This window comes from Anneissia japonica, unplaced genomic scaffold (assembly GCF_011630105.1).
Source record: "Anneissia japonica isolate Jap-2015-1 unplaced genomic scaffold, ASM1163010v1 scaffold324_len738069_cov173, whole genome shotgun sequence".
NCBI classification, from domain to species: domain Eukaryota; kingdom Metazoa; phylum Echinodermata; class Crinoidea; order Comatulida; family Comatulidae; genus Anneissia; species Anneissia japonica.
Window position 1 is genome coordinate 455689 of NW_022692196.1, and position 2569 is coordinate 458257.

Below are 2569 nucleotides of genomic sequence, written 5' to 3' on the forward strand. Positions count from 1 at the left end.
TGTATATATAGATTAAAAGGCAAAATACTGAAAAACAACAATGCTGTGGGAAACAATGGCTGGATCTCAATAGAGATACAAAAATGATAAGCAACAGCTAAAAAGTAAACGTAAGTAAACCAGCCAGAAATAGAACCAGAGCTTCGGACAACACTAGTCCTTCCTCAGTGGCGAGTGAGTGAGGGTAGAAAAAGCTAGATGGTATAAAGTGAGAATTTCATGCAAGCATGTATATATATATATATAATATATAGGCCTATATAGAATAAATAAATTGTGGTAATCACTGAATATATAGGCAGACACAGATTAATTAAACTCAAGTGATTTATTAACGTGTTCAAATATAGCAAATGTACACGGACTCCATGTATGAAAAGCTCCGTATGCTTGCGGACTCGACAGAGGGCGCTATCATTATTTATTATCAACACATAAGTATAATTAAAAATATAAGAAAATGGAAAAACATTTACATATCTAGCGAAATATTTTAATATTTCTCTGTATTTTTATAATATAATTTCTATGTATTTTTATTATAGCAAAATTGTGTAGTGTTGATATATTTTTTTATGGTCCTCGTTGTTTTTCTATGTATGTGAACAAACGTTTTCATCCATTGGCTGCAGTTTTTGTTGTCTTTTATATTATAACGTAATAAAATAAAATAAAATAAAAATGCTGTCTTCAAGTCGTATTGTCAAGGTTCTACGAATTTTATTTAAAATTTGAGGAAATGGTGTAAACTTGTTTTATATTTCTTTATATTTATGTGTTGTTTTCTTCTCAAATGTAATCTGAATTATAGGTCATTAGGTAATAACCGACTGACAGAAATTCCTCTTGCTGTTTATAGTCTGAAGACGGAGTGGTTCTTGTGAGTATTACAATATATGATACAAATATTTTACGAATATTGGTTAGCAAATGAAATTACAAGTTACTCAACGGATTTTTCTGATTTTTTAGGCCAACAATGCCTAAACTCATTCTTTTAGAATCTATTTTACCTGAAGAAATCGGTGTTGATATTCTTCCTGTAAAATTGCTTCGCTCACTTAACCTCTAGAACGTTTAACATCGCAATTAGTTTTCATAAAATAGAACAAAAAATTCATGACCACTAAAAGAAGATTGGCCTAATTACAGATGGAAATACAGTACACACAAATTCTACGGAAATTTTCCACAGGGCCTAGACCTCTAACGTCCAGGTTAACTTATTTCATTTAGAAAACTCATGGATAAATGTGGTCGTGGACGTTATTGTGTCCATGCTTAACTTTAATATTCATATTTTGTGTTGACATATGGTAGGGTATTTGTTTAGGCAGTATAAATGATGTAAGGCTACTTGTTTATAGGGCTTTACTGTACATTTCTCTTAGAAATTATATATTTGTGACATGTTACAAAATGATAAATTAGGAGAGGGACAGCTAACCACATTGTAAAGTTCAAAGTTGTCGAAACTGTTGATTTAATTAAGCCATGTAAAAAATATTTGTTGATTGGTCTGTAGGCAGGGAAGTTTTTTTTTATCTGTAATGAAACCACCCCTTTGATACATGCCAGGTCTTGAAATCCACCATGGAGAACAAGGCTTCATTTAAACTTGACAGAACTTTATGGGTGGAAAGTTTGGCAAAAAAAAAATGGTTGGGTGATTGTTTATATATACGAAGGAGGAGATCAACAACCTCTTTTTACTTTTACATGGATTTGTAGTGAGATGAACCGCAGGAATCTAGATCTAGATTGACACTGTAAACAATGCAACTTGCTAAAAAACAAATAAAGAAACAGTAAATAACGAGAGTAAAGTCATTTTTTCCTCAATTACGCTGAAATATGGAATTATATTCACTTAGTTAGATGACTTTAATGATCTATGTTGTTGTTATGTTGTTGTTGTTATGTTGTTGTTGCTGCTACTGCTAATTAGTAGCCTAATCTCAATGATTAAAGTGTAAATATATTTACATACATATGACCGGTATAGAAGAAATTGGAATTATTATTATTATTGGAATTAATTATTATTTGACTACTGCTGCTGCTACTTCTACTAGCCTACTACTACGCTACGCTGTTAACGCCGTCGCTGCCGCTGTTGCCGCTGCTGCTACTTACTACTAATAATACTACTGCATACTGCTACTGCTACTACAAGTTGATCCAATAATATTTCATCAATTGTTATTTTATTAACGATTAGTTATCAAAATTATAATAAAATGATTACATGCGTATAACTTCCTATTTTTATTCTTCAGAATATTGAGTTTAAACTATATTGATCTAAGTTCTCAACAAAATAGTAGCATCCTTGCTCACTCGCCGAAGAGATTAATTCTGTCAAAAAATAGCATTCGATTTATTTCAAAAAATTATTTCTGTGGGCTGAAAACTCTGCAAGAATTGTAAGTTCAATGAAACAAATATATAACATAATCAAACTATACTACTCAATAAACCTATAAATTATGTATCGGCGTCTCATTAGTGAAATATGCCGTATATAGGTCTAAACTTACACACACACACACACACACACACACACACC

General features: G+C 31.5%; 1 protein-coding gene across 1 annotated transcript in view; it reads left to right on the forward strand.

Moving 5' to 3' along the window:
- Positions 1–2569, forward strand: part of LOC117100198 (leucine-rich repeat-containing protein 15-like) — a 43420-nt gene that overhangs the window by 28717 nt on the left and 12134 nt on the right. Inside the window, exons 9-10 of the mRNA XM_033239791.1 lie at positions 812–880; positions 2280–2426. Coding sequence (XP_033095682.1) covers positions 812–880; positions 2280–2426 — 216 coding nt within the window. The remainder of the gene's footprint in view (positions 1–811; positions 881–2279; positions 2427–2569) is intronic.